Raw genomic sequence first — 21,157 nt, 5'->3', positions numbered from 1 at the left:
ATTAACACTCTACAAGCTTCGGTGTAGCGCATAGACGTTGTCATCGTCTTGCTGCCCCCCCCCCCCGTTCTGTGATTGGTTCCCAAACTCTGGCAAAAATAAGGGCGGTTGTTTCCAGGCTGACTTTGCAGTGAGAATGAAATCGAGCGCAAAGCAGCATGGGAATTCCCAGGCTAAAAGCTCTGGACATGGTGGGGCTGTCTTGGCTGACATGCCTCCTCAGTGTTGCATGGAGGTCTGGGACAATGCCTATGGAATTGCAGACTGGGGTGGTGGTTCCCATTTTTCAGAAAGGGGACTGAAGAGTGTGTTACAACTACAGGGTGATTACACTATTCAGAAAGTTTACTCCAGCGTGTTGAAGAGGAGGCTTCTACCGATTGTTGAACCTCGGATTCAGGAGTAGCAGTTTGGGTTCCGCCCAGATCATGGAACAGTGGACGGGATCTTTACCCTCGCAGAGTAACTGAGGGATCATGGGAATTTGACAATCCAGTTTACATGTGTTTTGTAGACTTGGAAAAGGCTTACAATTGTGTTTCCTGAGGGATTCTGTGGGGGGTGCTGCAGGAGTAGGGGGTTTACGCTTTTAAATAAATAAAACACCACGGAAACCAAACTTGAAATGTAAAGACTCTTTAGTAGTTATCGTTACGCTCAAAATATATAAAAGAAAATTTAAAGAAATCACTGCTATGTCCCACCCCCTCACCTATAGACTGCCCTGCGATTGGCCGGAGTTACCGGAGCTCTACACATGCCAATACTGTCAAAGAATTAAATGATTGACAACTCACAAAACAAGTAATAATACAGTGAGCCTAAATAACACACAATGACTCATATCTCACAAACACTATGAAATGAAATGGCACAACTTGTATTTTAACAGTTTAACAGCATTTTCACTTCCTTTGCATTTTGACCTTGTTCTGCATTTTAACCATATTTATGCATTTTTAGCCACTTCAAAACAAAGTGAACTTTTATGAACTATGAATATTTGTTCTCAAAATAAATAAATTGTTTTAGCAAGGGCTGCATGTACAATAAATTCAATTGAATTTAACTGAACTGAACTGAATTACAGCCATCTGCCATTTTCTGACATCAAATTTGGCTCCAGTAAATTGTGTTGTGAGTTAGTGGATCATCTTAAACCCACCTGTGATCTGGAAATCTCTGCAGTGGCTGAATCTTCAACCTGACCTCTGTAGAAAAAGTGTCCTTGACCTGGTAAACAGAGTGTCGTTTTAACAGTTGGTCCATGAAATAAGATGCAACCCTGCGCAGTTCTGTTCTTACCCAATAGCCAGGCATTAATAAAGAGGACACCAACTGCAATGTTATACTTCAAGCCATAAAGGGTGACTCCTCCCTACAGAAAAACACAATATATCAAATGCATGGAGAATTTTTCTCTAATTTCTAATGTTGTATAGAAACCATTCCTACAAATCTGAACATGTTTAGTAACGATGATCATGTTCAGGGCCGCCGATAAGGGGGGAAAAAAACGGGTATTTTGTCCTGGGCCCAGGAATGGGGGGGGGGGGCAACAAATAAAAAAAATAAAAAAAGGAATATGCGCATTAGTCCGCAAATATGTCCAAATGTTTCAGGCACGCACGCCAATCAGGCTGAATTGATCTGAGAATCATCCCCGGTCAGCTGAATGACAGCCAGTGTAACGCGGCTCTGGTTTAACCTTCTTTTGTTTAAAATAAGCCAGTATAGACATGGCAACGTGTGAAATTGCTATTTTGTCCCGGGCCCAGCCAAACCTGTCAGCGGCCCTGATCATGTTGAATAATGGGAAATATGTAACTGACTGAGGGCATAGACAGTAGGTCCTCAGGAGTCACTGAGACATCATCTCGAAGTCGGTGAAGCTGGTTATCACCTTCAGTGTGGATTCTGAAGAGCTGGAACAGAAGAAAAACTTTTATCAATAGTGATGTTGGTCAAACGTGAATAGAAGAGAACAGAATAATTCCTGTAAGTCCCTCAGCGGGGAAATTTACAGCATTGCAGCTGCAGAAGGATATCATAAGATATGAAATTAAACACAAGCTATCATGATCTGGTACTTACCTCTTGCATAGGTTCAATCAGATTTAGGTCATACACCATGAAACCATCAACACCTGCATCAATTTCCAACAACTTCAGTCTAAAAGGTGGAAATTGAGAGTCGAGTCAGTCGACATTTTTTAGCTTAACAACAGAAAGATATATAAAGGTATACTTTCATTACCCCCTACCCGAACCAGGGTTTGAATCCCCACCCCGCTGTGACTGGTGTGCATATTTTTAGTGATTATAGGACTGTTTAGATGAGTTTGTCTGCTGAATCTGCTAGTGTGTCTTGTTCTGCCTCCACCTCTGGCACCCTCTATACTTTCATTACCCCCTACCCGAACCAGGGTTTGCATCCCATTCTCGCTTATCTTACCTCTTTTATTTTTCCCCCTACCTGAACCAGGGTTTGCATCCCCACCCCGCTGTGACTGGTGTGCAGTTGGTGAGAGGCTGAGGCAGCTTGTGGCTGTAAAAAGATGGTTGTTGTGGTGTGAGGAGCAGATCTATATAGGGAGTATAGGGAATTACTCACTGAGTCTGGTCCTTTATTTTATTTTTTTTTTATTTTATTTTTTTTTACTTTTTATTTTTTTATTTTTTTTGTAAATATGTTTTATTGATTTTCTGGAAATTTTTACCCACAAGAATACAGCACTTGTACATGTTCTATCCATTTACAGTCATTTCTAAAACACAGGGTACAATGTTCATCAGTAACATTGGAGTTCACCCTGTCCTTCTTACCCCACCCTCCCACCCCCACCCATAGGGCTACAGGTTCCTAAACACACTCAATTTACTTAAGCAACCAAATGAAAACTAGAAAAATAAAAGAAGACAACCAGGAGGGAAAAAAAAAATAAAATAAAATAAAAATAAAAAAATTTAAAAAAAAAAAGGGAAATAAATACATACAAACTTGAAATAATAGAAGGGGGGAAATTCCACCAATGCAAAAGGTCATGTATATGTTCAAGTCTACTCATTATCAAGGGGTTCTTGTAATGAGTCATAATAATCAAGAAAGGGCCTCCATACCTTGAGAAATGATTGGGAAGATCCTTTAAGTGTGTACTTGATTTTTTCTAACTTTAAGAAGTACATGATATCTTTGACCCAGTGAGAAAAGGATGTGTGTTGCTTCCATTTGAAAAGAATCAAGCGTCTTGCAAGGAGTGTAGTGAAAGCTATGACAACACAAGCTTTAGTCGGTAGGGCAGCTCTAGATTCCTCAGATGTTACACCAAAGAGGGCACAAATCGGGTCGGGATCTAATCGGGTTCCAAACATCTCACTGAGGGCTTTAAAAATACTTGTCCAAAAGGTAGAAAGGTTCGGACATAGCCAGAACATGTGCATTAAATCTGCAGGTTGACCCCTACATCGAGGGCACAATGAGTCAAGGTTCGGATAAATCTTTGCCAACCTAGCCCTGGTAAAGTGAACTCTGTGTACGACTTTCAGTTGGATTAGGCCGTGTTTAGCAGATGTAGATGATGTATGTATCAGATTTAAGACGGACTTCCACTGATCATCTCTGAAAACTACTCCAAGGTCAGAATCCCAGGCCTTCCTTAGGTTTTCCGTCGAGTGTGGGTCAATTTTCTGAATGAGGTCATAGATCTGGGCGATCAGTCCTCTACTGTCTGATTTCAGTCCTAGAATACAGTCTGTATGGGATTTTATGGGTTTATTTGGAAATGAGTGGAACATCTTTTGTACGAAGCTTCTGACCGGTAAATAACGGAAGAAATCGTTTTTAGGTAGATTGTAGGCTTGGGATATTTGCGAGAAAGATGCAAATGTATCCTCTATGTATAAGTTACAGATTGATTTGATCCCTTTATCGAACCATTGGGTAAATGTAGGGTCTGTATGAGAGGGAGTAAACATGTGGTTCAACTTAATAGGGGAGAGGATAGAAGGGCCTTGTATTCCAAAATATTTTCTAAATTGAGCCCAAATTTTTATAGAATGGTTAACTATTGTATTTGAAGTCAAATTATTACAGACGAGGGGCAAGGCTGCGCAAATTACTGAACCTAAGTGATATCGGTATGATGAGAGTTCCAATTTCACCCAGTCCGCCCTTCCTGTGATTGGTTCATCTTCAAGCCAGTAGATTAATTTTTGAAAGTTGCATGCCCAATAATAAAAAAGGAAATTTGCAATGCTTGCCCTCCTGAGTGTTTTGGTCTTTGGAGGTGGATCTTGCTGATACGACTGGGTTTACTACCCCATATGAAAGAGATAATGATTTTATCAAGATTTTTTAATCAAAATTAGGATGTTTTGGAAGAGATATAGAAATTTAGGCAATACTATCATTTTGATCAGGTTAACACGTCCAGCTATTGATGGTGGTAGAGAGGCCCATCTATTCATGTCCTGTTTACAACTGTTAAGGAGAGCAGTGAAATTCTTTGTAAAAGTAGTAGACAAAGTGCGGCTAATCTCAATTCCCAAGTATTTAAAGCCATTTTGGTCATTTTAAAGGGGGGAGGGCTAGAGAGAGGAGCATCTGTTTCAGCTTTTAAGGAAAACATTTCACTCTTTTGCAAATTCAACTTGTATCCTGAGAATCTTCCAAATTGTTTCAGAATGTTTAGAATGGAGGGAAGTGATGAGGCTGGTTCAGAGACGTATAGAAGTAAGTCATCGGCGTATAAAGATACTTCTAAGCCGTCCCGCTGTATGCCTTTGAAACTCCTGCAGAGTCGCAGTGCTATTGCTAGAGGTTCAATTGAAATTGCAAAAAGGAGGGGGGACAGAGGACACCCCTGTCTTGTCCCCCTTCCAAGAGGAAAATAAGCAGACTGTATATTATTAGTAATTACCGATGCTAGAGGGGAGGAATAAAGCAATTTGACCCAAGCGACGAACACTTCTTTAAAACCAAATCTGCGAAGGGTGAAAAATAAGTGGTTCCATTCGACCCGGTCAAAAGCTTTTTCTGCGTCGAGTGAAATTACTACCTCAGGATATTTTGACCGAGCCGAGTGGATTATATTAAATATCTTTCTCAAATTAGAATACGAGTGTCGGCCCTGGATAAATCCTGTTTGATCGGGCGAGATAATTTTGGGAATTGCACTCTCAAGGCGCCTAGCTAAGACCTTAGATAGTACTTTAAAGTCGACATTTAGCAATGAGATTGGTCGATATGATGAACATAAAAGCGGATCTTTATCTTTCTTTGCAAGTAGGGAGATTGAGGCTTGTCTCAGCGTCATAGGGAGAGTCCCTAGTGAGAGTGCTTCTTTAAACATTGCTTGGAGTGTTGGTGCTAATTGCAGGGAAAACTTTTTATAAAATTCACATGTAAACCCGTCAGGGCCAGGTGATTTGTTATTTTGCATGGATTTTATAGCCGTAACAATTTCGGAAATTGAGATGTCCGCACCCAGTTTGGAATTTTGGTCGTCAGACACAGCAGGGAGAGTCAGATTTTCAAAGAAATTACGAGGGAGATCGGAGTCACTACTGCATTCCGATGTGTAAAGGTCGGAGTAGAATTGCAAGAACGTGTTATTTATGTCACCATGGTCTGTCAGTATCTCACCCGTATTTGACTGAATCTTTGTAATTGAGCGAGAGGCAGCTGCCTGACGAGCTTGCATAGCTAGTAGTCTACTCGCTTTGTCCCCGAACTCGTAAGTGTTGTGCCGAGCCTTCATAATGAGACGTGTTGCTTCATCAGTGGTTAACAGGTCAAGTTCAGTTTTTAGTCTTAGGCGGTCTTTATAGAGGTCTGGGGTGGGGCTTTGAGCATATTTTAAGTCAATATCTGATATTTGTTGAGATATATTTTGTAATCTTGATTTTTTTTCTTTTATACGTGTGGAGGCGAAGGCTACGATTTGTCCTTGAATGTATACTTTAAGAGTCTCCCATAGTGTCGCATGTGTAATCTCTGGGGAGGTATTTGTCTCCAGAAAAAAGTCAATTTGGGATGAAATGAATTCTACAAATTTCTCATCTGATAGCAGAAGGGGGTTGAGCCTCCAAATCCTATTGGAGGGAGGGCGGTTTGGGAGGTCCAAATCAAAGAAGATGGTGCCATGATCTGATATTACAATATTAGTATATAAACACATTCTAACCTTGGGTAACAGCCTGTTGTCAAGTAAAAAATAATCTATGCGGGTGTAAGTGTGATGCACTTTTGAAAAGAAAGAATAAGCTCTGGCGTGGGGAAAATTAAACCTCCAGACATCTGAAAGGCCACACTGACCCATAAAGTCTTTCACAACTCCCGCTGACCTGGTAAGATTGTGGGGGTTGGTTGATGACCTGTCAAGGGTGACATCCAGTACGAGGTTAAAGTCTCCTCCTATTATGAGATATCCATTATCAATTTTTGGTATTGTCAGGAATAGTTTTTCGAAAAAGTTACTGTCGTCGCAGTTTGGTGCATATAAGTTCACCAGAATTACCGGGTTGGCAAAGAGCCGTCCAACAACAATAATGTACCGGCCATTGGGGTCACTAATTACCTCTTGGGAGTGAAAAGAGATGTTTTTGTTAATTAATATGGCCGTTCCCCTTGCTTTTGCATTAAACTTGGAATGGAAGACTTGACCAACCCAGCTTTGCTTAAGACTGGAAGCATTAGCATTACAGAGGTGTGTTTCTTGTAAAAATGCAACATCTACTTTCAACTGCTGCAGGTGGGATATAATTCTTTGTCTTTTAACTGGCTTGTTGACTCCCTTTACATTCCAGGATATGAACTTGGTGGTATTGGCTATCCCCTTATTGAGAATGTTATTCATATTTATTTAGGAGTAGTAGAGAATAGATGGAGATGCAATAGTGACAACAAGGTGATGTATTGTCTGAGGAATATTTGGCAGCAGGAAACATTGGTGGTGGTGGCGGGGGGGGGGACACAAAACAAAACAAACAAAAAAAAAAAAGAGAGAAAAACAAACATAAAAAAAAGAACAACAGAAAAAGCAATATTACAATCGTGTGTGTGTAAACCTACAGTCCTCTCTCGGCTAGTACCTTTATTCATTTGTGCTTTGTGAAACTGCACTTAAAGCTCTGTCTTTATGAAAAACATTTCCATAGAATACATAAAAAAGTAAGATTGAGTTTGGTGGATCACTATTTTACAAGTATCCAAGCAAAACCAAACAAGAAGCTTGATTCTTAGTCAGCAGTACTGTGAAAGGCAGTATTGATAGCCTATAAGAAAAAAGTTTAAATAACCAGCGAGTATGTCATCAGACATCATCAAGGCATAAAGCTGTGTTCAAAATAATTCTATAGATTATATTTAAATCACCCCGGTAAACAAACAACTAGGGATATAAGCCTTTAAAACTGTGAACTAAGGCAACTGGTTCTCAGTAAATTAGGGAGTCTGTCCTTTAAAACCAGCCGGCATTATTTATGAAAAAAGGAGAAAGGAAATAGCCGGGTCCTTAACGGAGTGATCAAGGCCATCTGCTTAAACAGTCCCCTGGCCAAGTTCAACACAGAACAGCAATTGTAGCCTAATAAATAAATTAAATATTTCACACCCCGCTGTGTGTATAGGGTCCAAGACGCCTGGTATAAGTCTGTATTTGCCAAATACTGTTCGTTTAAATGCGGGTAAAATAGAAAATATTTTTTTAAAGAAAGAGAAAAGAGAAAAAAGAAAAAAAAAGGGGCCGCGGCTTTTTCAGGCAAGAATGACTGTTCAGACTTCAGGTGCCGGACATTGTAGATCCGTAGTTAAGTTCACTCACCAAACAATCCATCAGGGTCGTGGTAGAAAGGAATAACGTCCCTGTCATCATGGTTGTTGAGGGGACTCACCCAGCTGGTTGTCGCTCACCCAGAAACGCGGCGGCTTCAGCAGGGGTGTTGAACTCGTATCGGGACCCCTCGGCGATTACGCGGAGCTTTGCGGGGAAGCGCAGGCTGAACTCGTTTCCCGCTTTCCTTAGCTCGGCCTTAATTGGGGTGAAGGAGGCTCTCTTCTTGGACAGCTCAGCGCTGTAATCCGCATAAGTGTGAATCTCCGTGCCCCTGTAGGTCAATGAGCCTTTCTCTCGGGCAAGCTGCATAATTCGCTGCTTCACCTGAAAATGGTGGATGCAGGCTATGAAGGGTCGGGGCGCGCCGTCCTGTCTCCTTTGGATGGCCAGCCTGTGTGCTCTATCCACGGTTGGAGGGCGAGGGAAAGCATCGGGGCCGAAGATCTCTCCCAGGAGGGATTCAATGAAGGATGTTGGTTTGTTGCCTTCCATCCTCTCTGGTATGCCTGTTATACGAATGTTGCACCTTGATCTATTTTCGAGGTCGTCCACCTTCGATTGCAGTTGGTCGTTTACTTTAACAAGTTTGCCGACTGTGGACTCCATCGTGGTTAGTCTCCCCTGGAAGTCATTCATGGAGGTTTCAATAGCTTGAATTGTCTGATCATGTCTGGCGATGGCGGCGTGGTTGGCTGAAATTTGTGCCGTCAGGCTTGTTATAATCCGCTCCTCCATGCCTGTCTGTATGTCCCCGAGAGATGCTGCAGGCGGATTGCCTTGATTTTCATTCTCTGCGGGCTCATTGCTGGTTAGCTCCTCGGAGGCTAAACCGCCATCTTGTCCGCTCTCATTTTCAGCTTTTCTACCTTTTTTAACCATGATGAGTTGAGTTTTAAAGGTAACAACTGTGAGAAAAGCCTTTCGAAGTTCACCACGCTCTAAATGAGTAAATATTAATGCAAATATCAAATTGATGTCGAATGGTGACAGAGCCCTTCCGACTTGCTGCCTACTCCATCGCTCACCCACCGGAAGTCCGGTCCTTTATTTTATTATTTATTTTTTCGTTAGCACAAGTTTCTTGTGTTTACCTTGAATAGGGATGGCTCAGGTGATCCTGAAACATCCCATAGTTAAGCTGCTATAGGCCTAGACTGCTGGGGGGCCTCATCTGTCACACCTTTCCTCACTTTACTCTCTTTATGTATATGTGATATTATTGTGGTCATTAACTCGTGTTTCCCTGTTCCAACAGATATCCTTTGAATGGTGTTACAGCGCCGCCAATCCCCCCCCCCCCCCCCTCTCTTTCTGTCTTCTCAAACCCCAGCTGGTGGAGGCAGATGGCCACCCTTCCTGGTTCTGGTTCTGCCAGAGGTTTCTTCCTGTTAAAAGGGAGTCGTTTCTCTCCACAGTCGCCTCAGGCACGCTCAGGACGGGAGATTGGACCGAAAAACAAAAAGTTTCAGTGCAATCTGTTAGTTTTCTTAGCTAGGAAATTGTTTTTGAATTGGCTCTATATGAACGAATTGGATTATTTTATGAATTATGATTATTATTAATTAATTGAATTCCAATTGGCTTGAATTGGACTTACTATCTAAGTGCCTTGAGATGACATTTGTTGTATTTGGCGCTATATAAATAAAAATGAATTGAATTGAATTGAATTGAAAGATACTAAAAAGCTAATCCTCCTAATAGTTTGACAAATGATTTTTTCACTTTTATCTGTTGAACTGTTCTGCCCAGCTGTAAGGAAACTAAAGTACAATACTTTATCATGAGTGATGACAGAACTAATCCTGATGTGTCAGTTTGTAAACAGCTGTATGCTCACTCCACACGACAAATCTAGATCAATGACATCATAAATCAGTTTGAATAAAAGAAAAATTCAACTTTGTTTAATTTAATTTGACAAACATTTTTTTCTTGTGTCTCAAAGGGATGAAGGGAAAATGTTGGTTTTATATCAAATCCTAAACAAAAAAACTGTGGGGAAAGGAAACTTTAAAAAACATGTTTGAAATTCTGTAGCTTTTTAGTGAGTCATGTATGATTTTATCATGTTTGATCCTATTCTAATCTTCAATGTTCTTACATATGGTGTTATTTTACTGTAAAACATGAAATACTGTATTAACTTATGCATGTGTTCTTATTTGTTCTCCAGCTTCTGTGCACTAGGGGAAATTAAGTGAAGAAACGCTAGCAACGGGACGGGTGCATCAGTATTGCACTAAAACAGCTCCAATACATTTGACTTTCATCTTAGAGCCTGGTGTAACGATCAGTGTGTTAGTGTATGTCCTTCTGTGCTAAACTTTCTGTGTGTGTGCCACAGCCCTAACCCTACCTCACAGCCCTAACCCTACCTCACAGCCCTAACCCTACCTCACGGCCCCAACCCTACCTCACAGCCCCAACCCTACCTCACAGCCCCAACCCTACTTCCCGGCCCTAACCCTACTTCCCGGCCCTAACCCTATCTAACGGCCCTAACCCTACCTCACGGCCCTAACCCTACCTCACGGCCCTAACCCACGGCCCTAACCCTACCTCACGGCCCTAACCCTACTTCACGACCCTAACCCTACCTCACGGCCCTAACCCTACCTCACGGCCCTAACCCTACCTCACGGCCCTAACCCTACCTAACGGCCCTAACCCTACCTCACGGCCCTAACCCTACCTAACGGCCCTAACCCTAACCCTACCTCTCGGCCCTAACCCTAACCCTACCTCACGGCCCTAACCCTAACCCTACCTCACGGCCCTAACCCTAACCCTACATCACGGACCTAACCCTAACCCATAACCAAGCTGACTGAACAGTCATGTTGACTTCAGTGGCTGAAGTAAGGATGGAAGCTTCGAGACAAAAATCAGGTTGAGTGTAAATACATCAGGGAGTCGGTATTGTGAACGTGTGTGTGCACCCGGAGACATTTGAACCTTTTTACAGAAGCCAGCACCCTCCTGTGGGAGTCGGTGTGCATGCCCTGAGGCAGCAGAAGAGCAGCCATGCCTCCTGTGGCCAGCGCCCCCCGCCGATGACATGTCTGAACCAGCAGGTCCATGTAGCTGCGCAGGAAACGCTTCTCCATGTTTACATATTTACTGCGGTCAGGAAGCAGGAAAGCCTGGCGGTGACCTGGAGGGACACCACATGACTTTTTGACTTCAGTGACACTCTGGTCATACCTTGTCACTTTGACAGAATTAGCCTTTTGTACTTAAATGGACCCTAACTCTGACAGGGTTCAGATGACAGGGACAGCGAGTATGTATGTTTTGCTAAGTGGCAGAATGATTGTCTCACCAAATTTATTGACAAAAGAAGCGGAGTAATCCCAGATGCCACAGTTGAGTCCTGCTGAATGCTCCCGCAGCTCATAGAGAATCTCCTCCATCTCAAATGCTGCCAACACATTTTCAATCAGCACTGTGGCCTTGATGCTCCCTGTTGGAAGGCCGAGCTGCACACACACACACACACACACACACACACACACACAGAGAATCACCTTGGCACAATGAGTTCAAAATTTGGATCCATTCACTTATTCAAACTTTTGGCTTCTACTGTATATTTGTGTGAACTTGTCAGACAGATCCTCAAGTTTTGTGTGTTCACTCTGAACATTCTGAGCCAAACTGTTCCTACGGTCCCTGACACAGCCACATTATAAACTGAATGAATGGAATGGAAGCCTGAATGGAAAACGTGTTCCCTCAGATAATGTGAGTAAGGGAAGATCTTAAGATGGTGGAATGTCTGAGTGATGAAGGTGGAATAGTGACATGCAGAGGAAGACCTACAGACCTTCTGCTGTGTCCAGACAAATATCTTGTTCCACAGTCTGGCCTCCGTGGAGTTCTCCACCTGCAACAAGCAGACACTCTGAAACAGACACTCTGAAGCAGACACTCTGAAGCAGACACTCTGAAGCAGACACTCTAAAACAGACGCTCTGAAGCAGACACTCTGAAACAGACACTCTTAAACAGACACTCTGAAACAGACACTCTGAAGCAGACACTCTGAAACAGACGCTCTTAAACAAACACTCTGAAGCAGACACTCTGAAGCAGACGCTCTGAAGCAGACACTCTGAAGCAGACACTCTGAAACAGACACTCTGAAACAGACACTCTGAAGCAGACGCTCTGAAGCAGACGCTCTGAAGCAGACACTCTTAAACAGACACTCTGAAACAGACACTCTGAAGCAGACACTCTGAAGCAGACACTCTGAAACAGACACTCTGAAGCAGACACTCTGAAGCAGACACTCTGAAGCAGACACTCTGAAACAGACACTCTGAAACAGACACTCTGAAGCAGACACTCTGAAACAGACACTTTGAAGCAGACACTCTGAAACAGTAACTCTGAAACAGACACTCTGAAACAGACACTCTGAAACAGACACTCTGAAGCAGACACTCTGAAGCAGACACTCTGAAACAGACACTCTGAAGCAGACACTCTGAAGCAGACACTCTGAAGCAGACACTCTGAAGCAGACACTCTAAAGCAGACACTCTGAAACAGACACTCTGAAGCAGACACTCTGAAGCAGACACTCTGAAGCAGACACTCTGAAGCAGACAATCTGAAGCAGACACTCTGAAGCAGACACTCTGAAGCAGACACTCTGAAACAGACACTCTGAAGCAGACACTCTGAAGCAGACACTCTGAAACAGACACTCTGAAACAGACACTCTGAAGCAGACACTCTGAAACAGACACTTTGAAGCAGACACTCTGAAACAGTAACTCTGAAACAGACACTCTGAAACAGACACTCTGAAACAGACACTCTGAAGCAGACACTCTGAAGCAGACACTCTGAAGCAGACACTCTGAAGCAGACACTCTGAAGCAGACAATCTGAAGCAGACACTCTGAAGCAGACACTCTGAAGCAGACACTCTGAAACAGACACTCTGAAACAGACACTCTGAAGCAGACACTCTGAAGCAGACACTCTGAAGCAGACACTCTGAAGCAGACACTTTGAAGCAGACACTCTGAAGCAGACACTCTGAAGCAGACACTTTGAAGCAGACACTCTGAAACAGTAACTCTGAAACAGACACTCTGAAACAGACACTCTGAAACAGACACTCTGAAGCAGACACTCTGAAACAGACACTCTGAAGCAGACACTCTGAAGCAGACACTCTGAAACAAACACTCTGAAACAGACACTCTGAAGCAGACACTCTGAAGCAGACACTCTGAAGCAGACACTCTGAAACAGACACTCTGAAACAGACACTCTGAAGCAGACACTCTGAAGCAGACACTCTGAAGCAGACACTCTGAAGCAGACACTCTGAAGCAGACACTCTGAAACAGACACTCTGAAGCAGACACTCTGAAGCAGACACTCTGAAGCAGACACTCTGAAGCAGACACTCTGAAACAGACACTCTGAAACAGACACTCTGAAACAGACACTCTGAAGCAGACACTCTGAAACAGACACTCTGAAGCAGACACTCTGAAGCAGACACTCTGAAACAGACACTCTGAAACAGACACTCTGAAGCAGACACTCTGAAGCAGACACTCTGAAGCAGACACTCTGAAACAGACAATCTGAAGCAGACACTCTGAAGCAGACACTCTGAAACAGTAACTCTGAAACAGACACTCTGAAACAGACACTCTTAAACAGACACTCTGAAGCAGACACTCTGAAGCAGACACTCTGAAACAAACACTCTGAAACAGACACTCTGAAGCAGACACTCTGAAACAAACACTCTGAAGCAGACACTCTGAAGCAGACACTCTGAAACAGACACTCTGAAGCAGACACTCTGAAACAAACACTCTGAAACAGACACTCTGAAGCAGACACTCTGAAGCAGACACTCTGAAACAGACACTCTGAAACAGACACTCTGAAGCAGACACTCTGAAACATACACTCTGAAGCAGACACTCTGAAACAGACAATCTGAAGCAGACACTCTGAAGCAGACAATCTGAAGCAGACACTCTGAAGCAGACACTCTGAAGCAGACACTCTGAAGCAGACACTCTGAAGCAGACGCTCTGAAACAAACGCTCTGAAACAGACGCTCTGAAGCAGACACTGAAGCAGACACTCTGAAACAGACACTCTGAAGCAGACACTCTGAAGCAGACACTCTGAAACAGACACTCTGAAACAGACACTCTGAAGCAGACACTCTGAAACAGACGCTCTTAAACAGACACTCTGAAGCAGACACTCTGAAACAAACACTCTGAAGCAGACACTCTGAAACAGACACTCTGAAACAGACACTCTGAAGCAGACACTCTGAAGCAGACACTCTGAAGCAGACACTCTGAAGCAGACACTCTGAAGCAGACACTCTTAAACAGACACTCTGAAACAGACACTCTGAAGCAGACACTCTGAAGCAGACACTCTGAAACAGACACTCTGAAGCAGACACTCTGAAGCAGACACTCTGAAGCAGACACTCTGAAGCAGACACTCTGAAACAGACACTCTGAAGCAGACACTCTGAAACAGACACTTTGAAGCAGACACTCTGAAACAGTAACTCTGAAACAGACACTCTGAAACAGACACTCTGAAACAGACACTCTGAAGCAGACACTCTGAAACAGACACTCTGAAACAGACACTCTGAAGCAGACACTCTGAAACAGACACTTTGAAGCAGACACTCTGAAACAGTAACTCTGAAACAGACACTCTGAAACAGACACTCTGAAACAGACACTCTGAAACAGACACTCTGAAGCAGACACTCTGAAACAGACACTCTGAAGCAGACACTCTGAAACAGACACTCTGAAGCAGACACTCTGAAGCAGACAATCTGAAGCAGACACTCTGAAGCAGACACTCTGAAACAGACACTCTGAAGCAGACACTCTGAAGCAGACACTCTGAAGCAGACACTCTGAAGCAGACACTCTGAAGCAGACACTCTGAAGCAGACACTCTGAAACAGACACTCTGAAACAGACACTCTGAAGCAGACACTCTGAAGCAGACACTCTGAAGCAGACACTCTGAAGCAGACACTTTGAAGCAGACACTCTGAAGCAGACACTCTGAAGCAGACACTTTGAAGCAGACACTCTGAAGCAGACACTCTGAAGCAGACACTCTGAAGCAGACACTCTGAAGCAGACACTTTGAAGCAGACACTCTGAAGCAGACACTCTGAAGCAGACACTTTGAAGCAGACACTCTGAAGCAGACACTCTGAAACAGACACTCTGAAACAGACACTCTGAAACAGACACTCTGAAGCAGACACTCTGAAGCAGACACTCTGAAGCAGACACTCTGAAACAGACACTCTGAAGCAGACACTCTGAAGCAGACACTCTGAAACAGACACTCTGAAGCAGACACTCTGAAACAAACACTCTGAAACAGACACTCTGAAGCAGACACTCTGAAACATACACTCTGAAGCAGACACTCTGAAACAAACACTCTGAAACAGACACTCTGAAGCAGACACTCTGAAACATACACTCTGAAGCAGACACTCTGAAACAGACAATCTGAAGCAGACACTCTGAAGCAGACAATCTGAAGCAGACACTCTGAAGCAGACGCTCTGAAGCAGACGCTCTGAAGCAGACACTCTGAAGCAGACGCTCTGAAACAGACGCTCTGAAGCAGACACTCTGAAGCAGACACTCTGAAGCAGACACTCTGAAGCAGACACTCTGAAGCAGACACTCTGAAACAGACACTCTGAAGCAGACACTCTGAAGCAGACACTCTGAAACAAACACTCTGAAACAGACACTCTGAAACAGACACTCTGAAGCAGACACTCTGAAACAGACACTCTGAAACAGACACTCTGAAACAGACACTCTGAAGCAGACACTCTGAAGCAGACACTCTGAAGCAGACACTCTGAAGCAGACACTCTGAAGCAGACACTCTGAAACAGACACTCTGAAACAGACACTCTGAAGCAGACACTCTGAAGCAGACACTCTGAAGCAGACACTCTGAAGCAGACACTCTGAAGCAGACAATCTGAAGCAGACACTCTGAAGCAGACACTCTGAAGCAGACACTCTGAAACAGACACTCTGAAACAGACACTCTGAAACAGACACTCTGAAGCAGACACTCTGAAACAGACACTCTGAAACAGACACTCTGAAGCAGACACTCTGAAACAGACACTCTGAAGCAGACACTCTGAAGCAGACACTCTGAAACAGACACTCTGAAACAGACACTCTGAAGCAGACACTCTGAAGCAGACACTCTGAAGCAGACACTCTGAAACAGACAATCTGAAGCAGACAATCTGAAGCAGACACTCTGAAACAGTAACTCTGAAACAGACACTCTGAAACAGACACTCTTAAACAGACACTCTGAAGCAGACACTCTGAAGCAGACACTCTGAAACAAACACTCTGAAACAGACACTCTGAAGCAGACACTCTGAAACAAACACTCTGAAGCAGACACTCTGAAGCAGACACTCTGAAACAGACACTCTGAAGCAGACACTCTGAAACAAACACTCTGAAACAGACACTCTGAAGCAGACACTCTGAAGCAGACACTCTGAAACAGACACTCTGAAACAGACACTCTGAAGCAGACACTCTGAAACATACACTCTGAAGCAGACACTCTGAAACAGACAATCTGAAGCAGACACTCTGAAGCAGACAATCTGAAGCAGACACTCTGAAGCAGACACTCTGAAGCAGACACTCTGAAGCAGACACTCTGAAGCAGACGCTCTGAAACAAACGCTCTGAAACAGACGCTCTGAAGCAGACACTGAAGCAGACACTCTGAAACAGACACTCTGAAGCAGACACTCTGAAGCAGACACTCTGAAACAGACACTCTGAAACAGACACTCTGAAGCAGACACTCTGAAACAGACGCTCTTAAACAGACACTCTGAAGCAGACACTCTGAAACAAACACTCTGAAGCAGACACTCTGAAGCAGACGCTCTGAAGCAGACACTCTGAAGCAGACACTCTTAAACAGACACTCTGAAACAGACACTCTGAAGCAGACACTCTGAAGCAGACACTCTGAAACAGACACTCTGAAGCAGACACTCTGAAGCAGACACTCTGAAGCAGACACTCTGAAGCAGACACTCTGAAACAGACACTCTGAAACAGACACTCTGAAGCAGACACTCTGAAACAGACACTTTGAAGCAGACACTCTGAAACAGTAACTCTGAAACAGACACTCTGAAACAGACACTCTGAAACAGACACTCTGAAGCAGACACTCTGAAACAGACACTCTGAAACAGACACTCTGAAGCAGACACTCTGAAACAGACACTTTGAAGCAGACACTCTGAAACAGTAACTCTGAAACAGACACTCTGAAACAGACACTCTGAAACAGACACTCTGAAACAGACACTCTGAAGCAGACACTCTGAAACAGACACTCTGAAGCAGACACTCTGAAACAGACACTCTGAAGCAGACACTCTGAAGCAGACAATCTGAAGCAGACACTCTGAAGCAGACACTCTGAAACAGACACTCTGAAGCAGACACTCTGAAGCAGACACTCTGAAGCAGACACTCTGAAGCAGACACTCTGAAGCAGACACTCTGAAACAGACACTCTGAAACAGACACTCTGAAGCAGACACTCTGAAGCAGACACTCTGAAGCAGACACTCTGAAGCAGACACTTTGAAGCAGACACTCTGAAGCAGACACTCTGAAGCAGACACTTTGAAGCAGACACTCTGAAGCAGACACTCTGAAGCAGACACTCTGAAGCAGACACTCTGAAGCAGACACTTTGAAGCAGACACTCTGAAGCAGACACTCTGAAGCAGACACTTTGAAGCAGACACTCTGAAGCAGACACTCTGAAACAGACACTCTGAAACAGACACTCTGAAACAGACACTCTGAAGCAGACACTCTGAAGCAGACACTCTGAAGCAGACACTCTGAAACAGACACTCTGAAGCAGACACTCTGAAGCAGACACTCTGAAACAGACACTCTGAAGCAGACACTCTGAAACAAACACTCTGAAACAGACACTCTGAAGCAGACACTCTGAAACATACACTCTGAAGCAGACACTCTGAAACAAACACTCTGAAACAGACACTCTGAAGCAGACACTCTGAAACATACACTCTGAAGCAGACACTCTGAAACAGACAATCTGAAGCAGACACTCTGAAGCAGACAATCTGAAGCAGACACTCTGAAGCAGACGCTCTGAAGCAGACGCTCTGAAGCAGACACTCTGAAGCAGACGCTCTGAAACAGACGCTCTGAAGCAGACACTCTGAAGCAGACACTCTGAAGCAGACACTCTGAAGCAGACACTCTGAAGCAGACACTCTGAAACAGACACTCTGAAGCAGACACTCTGAAGCAGACACTCTGAAACAAACACTCTGAAACAGACACTCTGAAACAGACACTCTGAAGCAGACACTCTGAAACAGACACTCTGAAACAGACACTCTGAAACAGACACTCTGAAGCAGACACTCTGAAGCAGACACTCTGAAGCAGACACTCTGAAGCAGACACTCTGAAGCAGACACTCTGAAACAGACACTCTGAAACAGACACTCTGAAGCAGACACTCTGAAGCAGACACTCTGAAGCAGACACTCTGAAGCAGACACTCTGAAGCAGACAATCTGAAGCAGACACTCTGAAGCAGACACTCTGAAGCAGACACTCTGAAACAGACACTCTGAAACAGACACTCTGAAGCAGACACTCTGAAGCAGACACTCTGAAGCAGACACTCTGAAGCAGACACTCTGAAGCAGACACTTTGAAGCAGACACTCTGAAGCAGACACTCTGAAGCAGACACTTTGAAGCAGACACTCTGAAACAGTAACTCTGAAACAGACACTCTGAAACAGACACTCTGAAACAGACACTCTGAAGCAGACACTCTGAAACAGACACTCTGAAGCAGACACTCTGAAGCAGACACTCTGAAACAAACACTCTGAAACAGACACTCTGAAGCAGACACTCTGAAGCAGACACTCTGAAACAAACACTCTGAAACAGACACTCTGAAACAGACACTCTGAAGCAGACACTCTGAAACAGACACTCTGAAACAGACACTCTGAAACAGACACTCTGAAGCAGACACTCTGAAGCAGACACTCTGAAGCAGACACTCTGAAGCAGACACTCTGAAGCAGACACTCTGAAACAGACACTCTGAAACAGACACTCTGAAGCAGACACTCTGAAGCAGACACTCTGAAGCAGACACTCTGAAGCAGACACTCTGAAGCAGACAATCTGAAGCAGACACTCTGAAGCAGACACTCTGAAGCAGACACTCTGAAACAGACACTCTGAAACAGACACTCTGAAGCAGACACTCTGAAGCAGACACTCTGAAACAAACACTCTGAAACAGACACTCTGAAACAGACACTCTGAAGCAGACACTCTGAAACAGACACTCTGAAACAGACACTCTGAAACAGACACTCTGAAGCAGACACTCTGAAGCAGACACTCTGAAGCAGACACTCTGAAGCAGACACTCTGAAGCAGACACTCTGAAACAGACACTCTGAAACAGACACTCTGAAGCAGACACTCTGAAGCAGACACTCTGAAGCAGACACTCTGAAGCAGACACTCTGAAGCAGACAATCTGAAGCAGACACTCTGAAGCAGACACTCTGAAGCAGACACTCTGAAACAGACACTCTGAAACAGACACTCTGAAGCAGACACTCTGAAGCAGACACTCTGAAGCAGACACTCTGAAGCAGACACTCTGAAGCAGACACTTTGAAGCAGACACTCTGAAGCAGACACTCTGAAGCAGACACTTTGAAGCAGACACTCTGAAACAGTAACTCTGAAACAGACACTCTGAAACAGACACTCTGAAACAGACACTCTGAAGCAGACACTCTGAAACAGACACTCTGAAGCAGACACTCTGAAGCAGACACTCTGAAACAAACACTCTGAAACAGACACTCTGAAGCAGACACTCTGAAGCAGACACTCTGAAGCAGACACTCTGAAACAGACACTCTGAAACAGACACTCTGAAGCAGACACTCTGAAGCAGACACTCTGAAGCAGACACTCTGAAGCAGACACTCTGAAACAGACACTCTGAAGCAGACACTCTGAAGCAGACACTCTGAAGCAGACACTCTGAAGCAGACACTCTGAAACAGACACTCTGAAACAGACACTCTGAAACAGACACTCTGAAGCAGACACTCTGAAGCAGACACTCTGAAGCAGACACTCTGAAGCAGACACTCTGAAACAGACAATCTGAAGCAGACACTCTGAAGCAGACACTCTGAAGCAGACACTCTGAAACAAACACTCTGAAACAGACACTCTGAAGCAGACACTCTGAAACAAACACTCTGAAGCAGACACTCTGAAGCAGACACTCTGAAACAGACACTCTGAAGCAGACACTCTGAAACAAACACTCTGAAACAGACACTCTGAAGCAGACACTCTGAAACAGACACTCTGAAGCAGACACTCTGAAGCAGACACTCTGAAACAGACACTCTGAAACAGACACTCTGAAGCAGACACTCTGAAACAGACGCTCTTAAACAGACACTCTGAAGCAGACACTCTGAAACAAACACTCTGAAGCAGACACTCTGAAGCAGACGCTCTGAAGCAGACACTCTGAAGCAGACACTCTTAAACAGACACTCTGAAACAGACACTCTGAAGCAGACACTCTGAAGCAGACACTCTGAAACAGACACTCTGAAGCAGACACTCTGAAGCAGACACTCTGAAGCAGACACTCTGAAGCAGACACTCTGAAACAGACACTCTGAAGCAGACACTCTGAAACAGACACTTTGAAGCAGACACTCTGAAACAGTAACTCTGAAACAGACACTCTGAAACAGACACTCTGAAACAGACACTCTGAAGCAGACACTCTGAAACAGACACTCTGAAACAGACACTCTGAAACAGACACTCTGAAACAGACACTCTGAAGCAGACACTCTGAAGCAGACACTCTGAAACAGACACTCTGAAGCAGACACTCTGAAGCAGACACTCTGAAACAGACACTCTGAAACAGACACTCTGAAGCAGACACTCTGAAGCAGACACTCTGAAGCAGACACTCTGAAACAGACACTCTGAAGCAGACACTCTGAAACAGACACTCTGAAGCAGACACTCTGAAACAAACACTCTGAAGCAGACACTCTGAAGCAGACACTCTGAAGCAGACACTCTGAAGCAGACACTCTGAAGCAGACAATCTGAAACAGAC

General features: G+C 44.1%; 1 protein-coding gene across 1 annotated transcript in view; it reads right to left on the bottom strand.

Annotated features, from left to right (window-relative positions):
* Positions 1-21,157, bottom strand: part of ugl (ureidoglycolate lyase) — a 46,696-nt gene that overhangs the window by 6,006 nt on the left and 19,533 nt on the right. Inside the window, exons 6-12 of the mRNA XM_075480449.1 lie at positions 11,665-11,724; positions 11,161-11,317; positions 10,794-10,992; positions 2,095-2,173; positions 1,833-1,925; positions 1,306-1,378; positions 1,166-1,233 (exon numbers count right to left, since the gene is read on the bottom strand). Of these exons, the coding sequence (XP_075336564.1) occupies positions 1,166-1,233; positions 1,306-1,378; positions 1,833-1,925; positions 2,095-2,173; positions 10,794-10,992; positions 11,161-11,317; positions 11,665-11,724 (729 nt within the window). The remainder of the gene's footprint in view (positions 1-1,165; positions 1,234-1,305; positions 1,379-1,832; positions 1,926-2,094; positions 2,174-10,793; positions 10,993-11,160; positions 11,318-11,664; positions 11,725-21,157) is intronic.

This window comes from Odontesthes bonariensis, chromosome 13 (assembly GCF_027942865.1).
Source record: "Odontesthes bonariensis isolate fOdoBon6 chromosome 13, fOdoBon6.hap1, whole genome shotgun sequence".
Lineage (NCBI taxonomy): Eukaryota > Metazoa > Chordata > Actinopteri > Atheriniformes > Atherinopsidae > Odontesthes > Odontesthes bonariensis.
Note: the sequence above shows the minus strand (reverse complement) of the source record. Positions and strands in the feature narration are given on the sequence as shown.